The sequence below is a fragment of the Anguilla anguilla genome, chromosome 5, assembly GCF_013347855.1.
Source record: "Anguilla anguilla isolate fAngAng1 chromosome 5, fAngAng1.pri, whole genome shotgun sequence".
Taxonomy (NCBI): Eukaryota; Metazoa; Chordata; class Actinopteri; order Anguilliformes; family Anguillidae; genus Anguilla; species Anguilla anguilla.
The window spans coordinates 42,281,113-42,294,059 of record NC_049205.1 but is presented as its reverse complement, the minus strand read 5'-3'; the positions used below and the strand labels follow the sequence as shown (position 1 = coordinate 42,294,059).

The window sequence follows — 12,947 nt, the reverse complement described above, 5'->3', positions numbered from 1 at the left end:
TTCCTAATATGTTATACATCCTTATAGCAGTATCTCAGACATTAGCTTTCAATTCAGACAAGTATAGAAGTGGTACATAGGGAGAAAAACGCTTCCTCCAGTTCTCAAGTAATGAAGTTTGTAGATCATTCTAACAATATGTATACAGTTTTGAAGCTGTTTATTTTGTTAACATTTTGGGATAAGCTCAGGATTTTTGGCTTCATGAAGTGAGTTAACAATTTTGCCAGACTTGTTATTGGGGCAGAGTCTTACATCCTGCATGGATTTCAAGTTTAAGCAATGGACATAGCCTATAAGCCATACTGTGAAATCACACACACACAACAACAGCAGAAATTAATGCATCGTTTGTCAGAAGTTCTTGTCAATAAATCATCATTGTTAGAAGAGCATTTCAAAAGGAATGTTTTTTTTTTTTAGAGACAGACAAGATCTTTAAGGTCCTGTTACTGAAATCATGGCCTTCTAGGTCCAAGAACTGCTGGTTTTTCACCCTCCATTTACCTGTGAGTCAGTCAGGTGTGAATACATGTGGCCAATCAGTAGCACTACTGTATTGTGCCACGCTTCCTCAGACCTGCACATTTTAATATGCTGTTGGTGATGCTGAAAATGTAATAAACCTTTTAAATTTTGTTTCATAGATAAAATGCAACGCAAGATGCTTCACATTTGAGGACAAGAATAAAAGCAAAATAAAACTAACGAACATGATACAAGATTACACAATACACAGTAGATTCAATCCTAGATTAACTCATAAATTTGTAATTCATACTTTGTGAAACGGAGTAAGCCCGAATTTAATTAACGAGATAATTTGATAACATACGCATATAATTATCCTGGACTGTTTAAGGAATGTATGTGAAACAGGACCCTGGAGCGTATTTAAAGCTAGCAATGAAATGGAAGTAGATATTAGTGTGAGACGATAAATGACTGCACTTAAAAAATTTCACGGCTTGCCTAATGATTTGTTGTTATTGGGTGACACAGATTTCATATTAATTTGAAGGCTGCATGTTATGTATTGCCAAAACTCAAAATAGTTGTGCATGTTATTTTAAGGGACCTCTCATTGAATGAAAGGTTTACTTTGATGGGGGCCAGTGTGCCTCTATGCTAGTATGAATAGCTGAAAAAAGTCTGTTTTCATTTGCATTGCTTTGGCTGTGCTGTAAATGCATTTGAATGAAGCTGGCTGTGATGTTCTATTTTTAGGGACATAACATCCTAGCAAGAAAGCAGTACATCACATCATCCAATTACGTACCTTTCCAGTGAATGTCAGGACGGCCAATATATCTGTGCTGAATTCTGTCAAATTATTTCATGCATGTATGAAACAATCATTAACATACCCCAGTGAGGAATGAAGGTGACAGCTATGAGGAACTGATTTTCCTTTTTTTATATTTTGATGACTGTCAGTGTTACACATGAACACATTCTGATAGTGGCATGAAATGGCTGTCACTAACAAGAGCCCAAATCCTGATTGACTGTTTTGAGATTGTGTTTGTGGATGCTGTCCTGGCATGAGGCCTTCTCCTGTCACTGTATTTCAGCTGTTTCCATACTCTTAAATTCTGTGTTGTTCCGTAATTATTATCTTAAGCAAGGTGTGCTTACGTCAAAATTAGCATGTGTAAATTTTAAAATGTATGGATGCTCCATGTCTGCGTGAGTTTTAAATTAACATTTTTTTCCCTCTCTCCTGCAAGTTACAGTAGAACCTCGGAGCTATACATAAACCTTTTGGGAATGTAGGGTAAACTACATGCATGCATACACAGGGTGAACTACAAGTTCAAAGAAAGCCAGGGATGGGTCTTGCCAGTTCAGTAAAGACACTGCATCAGTGCAGGAACAGTGAAAGTGGAGCAGGGATCTACTGACATACTGGCAGCTTCTTACCACCAAGCTAACTGGTTATTAATACATTCTTATCAATATGTTGAGAGCAACATTGAAATGTCTGTTTTATTGTACCCAAAATGGTATCGCTGTTTTTGGTTTGTTGTGCCACTGGCTGTGAAAGTTGCCCCAAACTAGCTGACTTTTGATGGACCCGGCATGCTTATTTCTGTTTGATGCTAACTTGTACTAATGTTAGCATTGAACATATTTTATTGTATTGTATTACAATATTTATTGTATAACGAAGCACTTGAAAAGGCTTGTACTACTTCCAGGTACATGGCCTGTTTGGTTGCCTGGTCAGTCCATAACGTTGAAGTTTGCATTGAGGTTCTACTGAATATTTTTCTTTTAGAACCATTCACATGCCATTGAAGTTATGCATCATTTTTACTGGTAGGAGTCTTTGCTTATGATGTTTGTTTATCAAAATAATATCAGATATAATCAGTTATACTATCTGTATGATAATGTATGCCTAAACAGACCTAAACATTACTTGTTTGAATCTGGGCTATGCCATTAACTACACATGAACAGGAGTTTGCAGGGCACTAAATGCTTCATCCAAGGTAGAATGGGTTTAAGTCAGCACGGTTCCTCAGGTTATTGCTAACCTCTTAGTTACTCACCAGGTGCCTACCAGTTCTTATGAGAGATCAGAGAGATTTTTTGCTCTCCTCTAGTACGTGGGGTGTCTGTGATGTGGAAAATGCCAATGCCTATGTTGTGGTAAAAGCCATTTGAAGAGCACACATTCAGCAGTAAAGCTCCTTGCTGAAGCCACAGTAGACATCAACATGGCTACAGTTTGTTTAAAGGCATGATATATAAGAAGGATATTAGTTTTGAAGACATATTCTGGAAAATGAAAGCAGCACCTGTTTCAGGCTTAGCTTATATCTGTATGGGTACTGCTGTGAGTGAATAAATACTCTGAGATTAATAAATGTGCATTGTAAGTGTTAGCCAGAGCTATGCATGGCTGCAAGAACCCCACAGTTTAGCTGGTGACCATTACAGATATTTTTAAACGTAATTGTTTTTTTTCCCTGTATGTTAGTATGAATCTGGTTTATAAAAAGACACTATGGCATTTATTCGGGAAGGTGTGTCAGTGTCAGGCTATCATTTTAGGCCCACGCAGTGTGTATCTTAGTGAGTGCAATGAGCCATGTGACACAAGGGCAGTGTACATCTCTCCTTCACTCTTGCAGGTGCAGAATCCTTTGGTCTGTTCTCCTGTGTAATCAATGGGGAGGAGCGAGATCAGAGTCATCGAGCTGTGTACAGGTACTACGCTGTATTCCCTGAAGGGTCTGTACTGTAGATGTCACACTCAATTGTGTTCCACACCTTGAGACTAGTATCATAGATGTAGAAAAGATGTATTGAGAAACTCCTATCCCTTTTATTCTTTGCTTCTCCATTTGCAGTACTCAATCCCAAATGTAAATCTATCCAATCCCAACACCTTTTTTAGTTCAAACATCTGAACACTAACATGCACGAACATGTGTTGCTTCTATACACTCTACACAGCTTTTGCACCAGGGAGCTACGCAACTTCCACTGCTACGCAGACCACTGGTACTGGTACCAGAGACAACGAATACACTGCCAATAAAAGCCCTTTCTCCAGGGTCATGACATAACCAATTATAATATGCATCGGCTCATGGATAGAATTCGACTGCAGCCCTTGGGGCACATTATTTACCAGTGCTTTAGCTAAATCACTGTGTCTGACAGCCCATAGCAAACAATTTGATATATGTGCAACTGCAAAGACAGTATTAACATACAGAGCCCTATATGTTTGAAGTTGGTATTATTTGTTTGTCTGTCTTTGGGTATTACTCCTCCCAATTCCCAGGACAATGTATATGTCAATTATTCCATCATTTATTACATTGCACTATAGTTTATTCCATTTTCCATTGCTTATATCTCTACAAAGAAGCCAAAAGAAGCCCACATTGTTCAATGGCTGCCATTTCAGATGGATTAGCGAGCTCTTTTCAACGATACCTGTCACCGTTCCTTACAGTGTGTTCCTTTGGTGTCAGATTTGTTCCTCGTCATGATGATGAGTTGGAGCTTGACGTGGATGACCCACTTCTGGTAGAGGTACAGGCAGAGGACTACTGGTACGAGGGATACAACATGCGCACCGGTGCCCATGGAATTTTCCCTGCCTACTATGCCATTGAGGTCACCAAGGAGCCCGATCAATACAAAGGTACAGTCCTGCGCATCTGCATTTTTTCTTTTCACTCCCTGTCTTGATTTGTTCTCACTTGTCATCTCAGCTTCCAGAGAAAATAGTTTTGTCTTAGTTTTAATGTTTTTATTTGATTATGTTACTTCAAAGAGTATTCATAGTTATAACAGGCAAATACTGTGCATCATAACATATTGTGTCTTTAAAAATTTTATTTGCATGCTCTAACACCAGCTGTGAAATTACTTTGTTCAAGGTTTCCTCTATTCTCTGCTGAACTGTGCTGTGTTGCATTTCTCCCTCAGTGAAAAGCTCTGACTGGGAGGACACATTCCGGGTGAAATATTTGGGCTCTGTTCAAGTGCCGTATCACAAAGGGAATGATGTTCTCTGCGCAGCTATGCAAAAGGTGGGTATAAAAGTGTGTGTGCAATGCCCAGTCTGCACTGCATCAGCAAATGGCTAGGAGGAAAGGATGGAGTAACAGGTAAAAATGGGAGAGGGAAGGAGAAAGCATGGAAGAACAGAAAAGGTGAATTACAGTGAAAGGTGTGTAGACGGTCGGTGAGATGAGAGTGAGAAATAAAGAGAAGAGGGAGAGGGGTGGGATTGGGGCTTACTGTTCTTAACAACCTAGCAGAATACTGAGCAGCAGAGGTTTTTTTCGTGCACTATGTAAAATCATTACTTGCTGTTAATGGAGTACAGCCCCCAATCATGTTTAATAATCATTATAATAATGATGTCTCTGTATGTGTGTGTGTGTGTGTGTTTGTCTGTGTGTGTGCTGATCACGTTTCTGAATTTAAGGAGATCAACTCTATTTGCGAAACATATATGGAATTTATTTGTGTTTTAAAAAAGGCTTTTTATCCTTCCAGATTGCAACTAATAGAAGAATGACAGTACAGTTCAACCCTCCCTCCTCCTGCATACTAGAAATCAATATGAAAGGCGTGAAACTTGTTGTTCAAGATGAGTACAGCAGTTTTAGCAGAGTAAGTGCCAACTGATAAAATTTTGATCACGATGTAGCTTCCACTCTAATGTAAGTTGACTAATATTGTCTAGTATCCCAAATATTAGCCATTTATATCTAACTCCCGCAATCAAAGTAGTCAAAAAATATCATAAATATGAATACAACTCATAAATACAATACAATTGTGTTCCAATATTACATTCCAGTTCTACAAAAAAGGCCAAAAAAGGGCTTCCTGATGCAGGGGATTGTCGCCCCCTTGAGGACTATATTCTAAGTGTTAAGGTCTGTTTCCACTGGGAACAAAAACTGTAACTGTAATGAACTATAAATCCATCTTTAGCATTCACACAAAATAATGTTTTATTGTTACATGTATAGAGAGCTCCATAATGCTTGGGACTCCACAATTTTTTTTGTAACCAGACAATCCACATGTGGTTAAAGTGCAGCTTTTCAGCTTTTAATTAAGGGTATTTGTATACATTTTGAATTCACAATGCTGAAAATACAGTACTTTTTATACATAGTTCCCCCATTTCACAGCACCATAATGTTTGGGACAAATGGCTTCAAAGGTGTTTCTCATTAGCCAGGTGTTTTCAGTTAATTCCTTAGTGCAGGTATGAGACAGCTTTCAGTAGCCTCTCTTGATTGTAAGCTTTTGATTGCCTTCAGAGTCTGTTATTGAGTTGTGCCAATGAAAGTCAAGGAAGCCAATATGAGGCATATGAAGAAATAAGGAAAAAAACAGTCCGAGACATAGGCCAAACCTTAGGCTTACTAGTGGTAACTGTATTTTTTAAAATAAATATTATTTTATGGATGCAGACATGGTTAAATGGACTGCTTCCATGTTTTGTATACTTACAAGGTACCTGTATTCGCACACTCTTCATCAGAGTGATAAGCACATTCATATTTCTGTGTTCTCCAGGGAAATAAATGCAGTCACTTCTTTCAGCTGAAGAACATCTCCTTCTGTGGTTATCATCCAAAGAACAATAAGTGAGTCAAACCAGACAACCAAAAATATTTTTCTGTGCCACTTTTATTTATTCATTTTTTTTTATAGCAACACAACTTAAAGTAGCTTGAGTTTAGAACAATAAAGAAAATGTAAAATTGTCAACTTACTCATTTATTACATTAATATGTATTATTGCTGCTTCTTGCTGGATTCTATAGACAATAAATTTGATGGCAAGGATGTACTTACTTACAAGCACAGTAATACCAGTATGTATCTTATTTCAGGTATTTCGGTTTTATTACAAAACATCCAGCAGATCAAAGGTTTGCTTGTCATGTCTTTGTGTCAGAAGACTCGACCAAGCCTCTAGCAGAATCTGTAGGGTAAGTACAAATTGTAGATTGCAATGTATGTCACACCTTTCATAGATCTCAAAGCATTGTATAGTAAATGCTATGCTATGGGGGTTTACAAAACTCATTTAGAATTGAATTAACACTGGACATTTTACTGGGTTGCAAAGTGTAAAATGTATGTAGCACCAACCTGGTCACCAACTACACATGCTCTCTCACACATTCTACATGCTAAAATTCTGTTTTAAAAAGATTTCTGTGAAAATTATGTAACAGACTGCTGTCATAGTAAATGCTTATTTTGCTATTGATTAACACATACATTTTAAATTATGTGAATATAATGGAATGTTTAAATATTACTATAAACTAATACACTTTTCATTTATTTTACCTTAACGTCTAATCTGATTTTTTCCCTGTAAACAGGAGAGCATTCCAGCTATTCTATAAGGAATGTGTTGAGTACACATGCCCAACAGAAGACATCTACCTTGAATAGCCTGTCCTGCCTTCCCTGTACATTAATGTATATCATAATATGTTGCATGGTGGTAAAAATAAGGTAAAAATCATTACAACAAACAAAAAATTAAGACATTTGCTTTCTGGCCAAGTTATTTCCTTTTTTAAAAAAGATAAATATGCAAAGATGTTTGAGTTCTGTGAACGATCTTATTCTAAACTCAAAGTGCAACATTGTAGTGTTAAAACTCCCTCTTGTGAGTGGACGTATGACAGATATATATATACATATATTTATTTTTCCTGATAGCTAGCAGTAGGAACAATTAAACTAAAGTTCAAAGTGTTGCAAATTTCAAGGAAATTCTGAGGCCACAAAACAGATGTTTGATATCATGCCGCAGCTGTCCATTTTTATCAGCTCTTTTGTGGTGAACTGATAAACATGAATTTATCAGGATGAACCAGAGGTTTCTTTGACATCTGTATTAGTACAGGCACAAAAGATGTGGCAGATATTTTACTTTTGTGTTTTTGTAGTTTTTATTTTTTGCCCAAATATACTCCAGTTCTAAATGCATTTTTTTCATACTGGAAACCCATCACTTGAGTTGGAGGTATACATATGCATATTTGTTAAAAGCTATCCTTGAAAAACTTGATGATGGAGTTTATTTGGGTGATGGGGATTTTCTTATGAAATTAAAAACTGCAAGAAGAGTGAAAGATCAACTGTTTTGCCTGTAAGTTCAGATCATCCTTATGTCAAAATGTTCAAAATCACAAAGAAGCAAAGGAAATTTTAATTTTTTTGCAGAAAAAGTTAAATGTAGAAAATACAGATTGTCAAGCTTTTCCAGGACACTTCAATTTCTTCTGATGCACTGTACATGAACTTAAACCTTAGAGGTCACTCACTGTATCCTGTTATGATCAGTTATTGTGGGATCAGATTTTTAGGTATTTGAAAAGTATCATGGTTCTTCACTTCTTGGTTCCACTTGAAGTTATAATGGCAAACCACAGCTTCTTCAACACTACAATATCCTGTTTCCCCAGTCGGTTGGTAGATGGGACAACACATTTCATTCCCCTTGAATGACAACCATATTTTAGTTCGATTTATTCAGGTGAGACTTTCAAACAAAAGCATTTCCCTTCGCTACTCCCAGTATAAAAAATGCGACTTTTACACCATTGAAACAAACCAGTAACCAGCCTGTCTGGAAATTCAGTCACAATCTAATACTATCTGACAGATATACAATACTACACATATTATCATTTAGCCCAACATTTCAACACACATTAAATAAAGTCCAATGATTATCATTTGAGGCTTTAGGTAAATTTTGTTGTGATGTTGATGTTTATGAGGTCAAAGACTCATTAGGTGTTTCTCTGTTTCATTAGGGGAGTCCCAAATGATCTCATTTCTAACACAGAAATCCATGACTGGAATGAAATGTAGCTAATGAAATCCTCTGTCCATAGCAGAGATGCTGACTTTGTCTGGGAAGCAAAAAGTGAATCAGACTTTCAGATCTTCACTAGTAGTGCCTATTTTTTATCATTATCATTCTGATTAGTGTGAATATACATATTTATATATTTTGTTTATTAAGAGTTATCATGGGGCTGTGGGAACTGTTGAAATGCTGTTGGTGAGTGAAGTATCTCAAAGTGTGCCGAAAGTAAAACAGAGTTTATGGCACAGAGAAATGTCTTCATTACAAAGCAGGAAATGCACTGCAGTGCTGCTGGATCATGCCAATGTGATGTTCAAATATGAAAGGGATACACAGCATACATGTGTGAAATCTTTTAAAAGAACTATACCCTTCCATGAATTCCAGTTGTCAGCAGACAATTCTTCTCCTTAGTTTGGAAAAAATATTTTACTGTATTTCGGTTTCTGACTTTTTGCTGTAGACACCTTTAGATGGTAGACAATTTATGTGTTTGTCACAACAGAACAGGGAATCTACCAAGTAAAAAGGAAAAGAGAAACATAAAAGCAAGCCCACAGCATTTAAACAAGATGTGCAACTGTGCATGTTATTTAAAGTTGGCACCCACTGTTTTGTAATGCATACAATATATGGTTCTTTAGGTAGACTAAATCTGACACATGCGCAAGAATGTATCTGGTCATGGTGACTTCTATTCAATCAAACTGTAGCAAGTATGGCCTGGTATTGCTAGTGAAGTGGCTGCTATTCCAGCTGACAGTAAGTCTACTCAAAGCTATGCCAAATGTTCCAGTACCACAGCAAGGGAAGTTTTGTGACTAAGTGTAACCTCCCGATATCAAAATCAGTACATCACAAACCTATTGCCAACTGTCTTCCTGGCTCTGTATTAGCCTATCGTAATGGACTTGGCTTACAGTTTTGTGTGACAGAAGGTCCATTTAGAATTCAAGAGCCCAGATGTACAAAGAGGTGTCTTAAGAATGTCAGCATGCTGTTTATCAAGAAAATGACTTTAATTTGTTACATTAATTTAGATATTATTGTATGTAAAATAGAAATTACTTTAACCTCACAAACCTTTAATTTTATTACTTTTAGCTTTTATTACTTTTAGCGGGATATTTTGCACATTTTGTAATATAGCCATTATTCAAGTGGAAATAAAAATGAGAAAATATTGCCAGCCCTTCTGTCTCAAGAAAGACAATTTTCTTGATTCACTTTCCAGCACAACTGAGTGTGACAGATGGGAGAGGTTTTCTTTGTGTCGATTTAGTTTAATTCTCCAAAGCCAGACTTTAACACACAAAGAACTAGTGACGAATAAAACCATAAAATGTGTAACATTACAGTACATTATAATACAATTCATACTATAGTATGTGTTCTTTTTTAAAGTATATATTTTTCCTTATTTAAAATATTTCAATGCAGGGATATGTGTGTCCTGGAATTATTTCTGGGTAATTGCAGGAGTGAATATAGATATTACCCTAAATTTCACATAGAAGGGAACACACTAATGCATCATTTTTCCTCCAGTAGTATACAGTTCTGCTTTATTTTGAATTCAAGTTCACATTTATTATTTCATTTAAGAAGATGCTTAGTAGTATTCCTCATCCAGGTTTGGGTCGTAGGTGCCCTGTTCATGCAGGAGGTAGGGTGGAAATCGAGGTGGGATGGGCTTTATGCCATAGTCTAGAAAATGTTTGAAGACATTTGAGAGCATATCCACACAATACATGTCTGTCATGTTTAACAGATAACTATATATTTCTGTTTTTCAAGTAGCAGCCCAACAATGATGACAATATTTGGATGTGGTGAAAAAAGAAAAATACCAGGTAATATCTTACCATCAAACAGGGTGATGTGTTCCTTATGAAAGTCTGGGTCAAACAGTGGCTCCATTCTCAACTCCACGTTATCTCTTGGTAAAATGACATCGGTTCTGGTAAACGAGGCAAATGTTGTATAGCCTACGTGAGATTGTATATTAATTATTGGCCATTTGAGATCATCTACTTTTTGACAAACACTTTTTGGCTTTAAAAGTTAGAGGACCCGTATTTCAAATAGGAGATTAGCCATCAAAACTCCATAGCAATCACACTTCTAATATACTAAGAGTGAATATACCAAATGACTATTATCTTTAAATTAGGTCATTAATGACTACATTCATGTAAATTAAAATGATGCCCTCCTACTAGCACCACCGAGCAAAGTCTAATAAAGCCGTTAAAGTTAGGCTACAAACAGCGTGTTCATAACGTCATCTGAGGACAGCCTACCTTTTCGGCAGAGGGACAGCGAGACTTATTCCTGCAAACATTAATAGCAAAACAAAAATAATTTCCGCCCTCATTTGGACGACTTTTTACTCTAAAATGGTAAAGAAAAGCATAACGTTATATGCTTAATTTCGCCATTCAACGAGATTAGGCGATATTTTTCTCAAGACTTCCATTTCACTTAATGATGTCACAAAAACGTTAATTTTCAAACAATTTAAAAATACATATCAACAAATTATAACCGCATTGTTGGGTTTAAATCTGTGAATACATATCCACAGTGACGGGCTATGAAATGCAGTTAGTGTTTATTTGCTGAAACAGTAGGCCTACCTTAATTGGTCTTTTCCTATTATTTAACATTTGCACTTGAGGCCATTTGCTAACTCGCTAAACTGTTTCCTGACGACTGATGAAAATAGCTATTCTTTCCTGTGCGTTTGTAATGTTCATTCATGCGCCTATTAACAAGTTTATTTAGCATTTTAGGCCCTCAGACAGATTTCTACTGTCACCATATTAGCCTACCCAAAAGTCCTAAAACTCCACAATGTCCCGGGCCCCATGGTATTTGCCTGTCTTGCCTGTTCATCCCGCCAAGTTACACTTTGGCGGGGCGGCATACCCCATAGGCTACCTAGCAGATTCACTTCTGGGGGAAAGGCAGGGATAAACCCTGACAAGTCACCAATCCATAAAAGATGAACACTATTTTAGTGTTCTGACCTCTTTATACAGTCTATGGTTCTAACCTAGGCGAGAAAGCCCCCTAGTGCAACACGAGGTTAACTGCATCTGAAAGATCATGTTCTGATGCTTGTGAATGTCCATTTCCCCCAGCTAGGCTATATAGCAGAGCGTGGGGAACAATCGGCCGCTTGTTGGCGTGTTTTCTACTTTTAAAACAGTGTTAGTTAAATGTATGTCCATCGTATATTTTGGAAATCCCCACACAGCAATAACGAGTCCTGCTTAACAGATCTACATGGAATGGGGAAATACATTTTGTAACTGGAGACAGTTTACACGTCGGATTTTTAATCTTATTGGTTATTGCACCAGGTTCACTGTCCCTCTGGTAGCTCCACCAGCTTTCCTTGCATGCCTCGTGGACACGAGGACTCGGCCCCCATTGAAAATAATGGCGGCGATTATGAAGTCGCTTCTTGTCGGAGGATGCTTTCCTAAAAGGTCACGGTAAGGAAATTAGTTGGGTCTTTGAATATTTATATTTGTTTTGTTTTTGAGTATTTATATTCGTTTGCTCTCAAAACTCATCTGGTAATTGTGTACTCACGTCTGAAAGATCATTCAAGAAAGGAGCCATTGTGGAAAAGGTAATATGGCTTCGTTGGAGAACTGGGTTTTATACAAAAGTCAAGTTGAGTTAAGTTAGGTTGTTAACATGCTGTTGCCTGTCATGGATCGGAGGAATTGAGAATTGCTTACAAAACTAAATTGTCTGGCTGAAACTCATGTGGTAGAACTTAGGGGAAGATGTTCAGAGTTTGGCATGAAAGTTAGCTGGACATAGCCTAAATACACTTAGCCTACCCCTTTATCCTGTTTCATGAATACATCCCAGGTCATGGTCCAACTCCAAGTTTATGAGTAGAGCTGTTGCATATGACAAAAATGGTGGTCCTGTGAATTTGCCATCTTGCTCACTTTCTACTCCATCCCATTTTCTCTGACTTCATTGCCACCCTGTAGGCTACTCTTCCTGTGGTTTATTAAATAAATACTGTATATCACCCATGTTTCACAGTTAGAGCATTAACAATAATTTCTAGGTTTGTCCCTGCTGAAATTTCTTGTGGCAAATGTCCATATTTACAAACCTAAACGTCTGATGCACCCAAGCCGGTCTGGCTGCATGTTTGTGAAGAAATAATACCATATTTTTCTTACTGTCTGTTAAAGGAAACTGCTTGAACTCACCCTGCTAGATTACTTTACTGTGGGTGATTCATTTCCCCTTCATAAAAGTTAAATACTGCAGTCCTCTTTTAGACATGTATTATAAATATTAAGAGAGGCTTGGCAACCATTCTCGTCCATGGTACAGTATATCTTAAAGAATTAGTGCGGCGACGAGTGGGCTGCAGATTCAAATCCCAGCGTGAGATTGACTGTTAAATCAGGGTTGTAAATCTTGATTCATTAAATAATCAGTTTGACAAAATTTGATAATATATAAAAAGATATGAACATATTCAGGGTTAACCTTCCGTATTTAGTTATTT

The 12,947-nt window shown here is 37.1% G+C and overlaps 1 protein-coding gene and 2 long non-coding RNA genes across 5 annotated transcripts in view; 2 read left to right on the top strand and 1 right to left on the bottom strand.

Annotated features, from left to right (window-relative positions):
* Window positions 1-9,494, top strand: part of LOC118228351 (C-Jun-amino-terminal kinase-interacting protein 1-like) — a 40,574-nt gene extending 31,080 nt beyond the window's left edge. For both annotated transcript variants that reach the window (XM_035419810.1, XM_035419811.1), the window contains exons 6-12: window positions 3,144-3,219; window positions 3,996-4,168; window positions 4,456-4,559; window positions 5,032-5,148; window positions 6,070-6,140; window positions 6,390-6,488; window positions 6,891-9,494. In XM_035419810.1, coding sequence (XP_035275701.1) covers window positions 3,144-3,219; window positions 3,996-4,168; window positions 4,456-4,559; window positions 5,032-5,148; window positions 6,070-6,140; window positions 6,390-6,488; window positions 6,891-6,963 — 713 coding nt within the window. In that variant the 3' untranslated portion in view covers window positions 6,964-9,494. The remainder of the gene's footprint in view (window positions 1-3,143; window positions 3,220-3,995; window positions 4,169-4,455; window positions 4,560-5,031; window positions 5,149-6,069; window positions 6,141-6,389; window positions 6,489-6,890) is intronic.
* A 20-nt stretch (window positions 9,495-9,514) lies between these two features.
* The window catches only part of LOC118228350, a 28,312-nt gene continuing 24,879 nt past the window's right edge, over window positions 9,515-12,947 (top strand). The window contains exon 1 of the long non-coding RNA XR_004765463.1: window positions 9,515-11,898. This is a non-coding gene — a long non-coding RNA (uncharacterized LOC118228350). The remainder of the gene's footprint in view (window positions 11,899-12,947) is intronic.
* LOC118228349 lies at window positions 10,011-11,126 on the bottom strand. Of its 2 annotated transcripts, none has more exons than XR_004765461.1 (4): window positions 11,035-11,126; window positions 10,699-10,729; window positions 10,261-10,355; window positions 10,011-10,102 (listed from the first exon to the last, which is right to left on the bottom strand). It is a non-coding gene; the product is annotated as an uncharacterized LOC118228349 (long non-coding RNA). The 2 variants fall into 2 exon arrangements; XR_004765462.1 differs by having other exon boundaries at window positions 10,699-10,789; window positions 11,035-11,119.